The sequence below is a fragment of the Penaeus monodon genome, chromosome 15, assembly GCF_015228065.2.
Source record: "Penaeus monodon isolate SGIC_2016 chromosome 15, NSTDA_Pmon_1, whole genome shotgun sequence".
In the NCBI taxonomy this organism is placed as follows: Eukaryota; Metazoa; Arthropoda; class Malacostraca; order Decapoda; family Penaeidae; genus Penaeus; species Penaeus monodon.
The window spans coordinates 10,092,115-10,092,861 of NC_051400.1; the positions used below are offsets into that span (position 1 = coordinate 10,092,115).

A 747-nucleotide genomic window follows, 5' to 3' on the forward strand; every position below is an offset into this window, starting at 1 on the left:
AAACAAAAAAACAACAACAAAAAAACATAGAGAGAGAGAGAGATAGGGAAAAAATGAGAAAAGGGGTAGAAAAAAGCAATATGTACAATACATTACACAGACATGGATGTGACAATCCGGTAAACCCACGAACACATGACTTCATGATTCCTTCAAATCCTGCTCACGTAAACAATGGAAAACAACCAACAACACTGATTTTCCTTTACCTGTTTTAACATTTTCTCTGGTGTGTGAAGCGGGGATCTGAACCAATAGAACCACAAGAAGAGTAACGCCAAGATAATCAAAATAATGTTGAAATTGTTGCGACCAAAGCGTCTTAAAATCGCCATTTTGACGAGATGTTTGATATTCCTGAGGGATTTCACAATTCTGAATTTATAAAACCTCTTTCCAAAAAAAAAAAATGTTCTTCTGCTTATTTGTTTTATGTTAGACTCTTTATCGTAAAATGAGAAATTATTAGGCGCTGCGACAATATTTTCTCTTAGATCGATGTTGGGATACAGTCTGCACCACCCACAGTCTTGCAACTAAAACTAATACTTTTTTTTCGCAAGTGTAACCCCCCTTTCTGCTGCATAAGATCTCATCAAGATATCGCACCTGCCTTAATCAGGTCTATCTTTATGCAAATATGCTTAGAGAGAAATAACTTATCAAATGATGTGAATTTTCGAGGAAAAATTAACATGCTGCCTCAAAGACGTCTGACTCATAGCTAATTTCAAATATTATTACTAT

General features: G+C 35.1%; 1 protein-coding gene across 1 annotated transcript in view; it reads right to left on the reverse strand.

Annotated features, from left to right (window-relative positions):
- Positions 1 to 558, reverse strand: part of LOC119581737 — a 7,519-nt gene extending 6,961 nt beyond the window's left edge. The window contains exon 1 of the mRNA XM_037929869.1: positions 210 to 558. Within this exon, the coding sequence (XP_037785797.1) occupies positions 210 to 335 (126 nt within the window). The 5' untranslated portion in view covers positions 336 to 558. The remainder of the gene's footprint in view (positions 1 to 209) is intronic.
- Between the last annotated feature and the right edge of the window lie 189 nt (positions 559 to 747).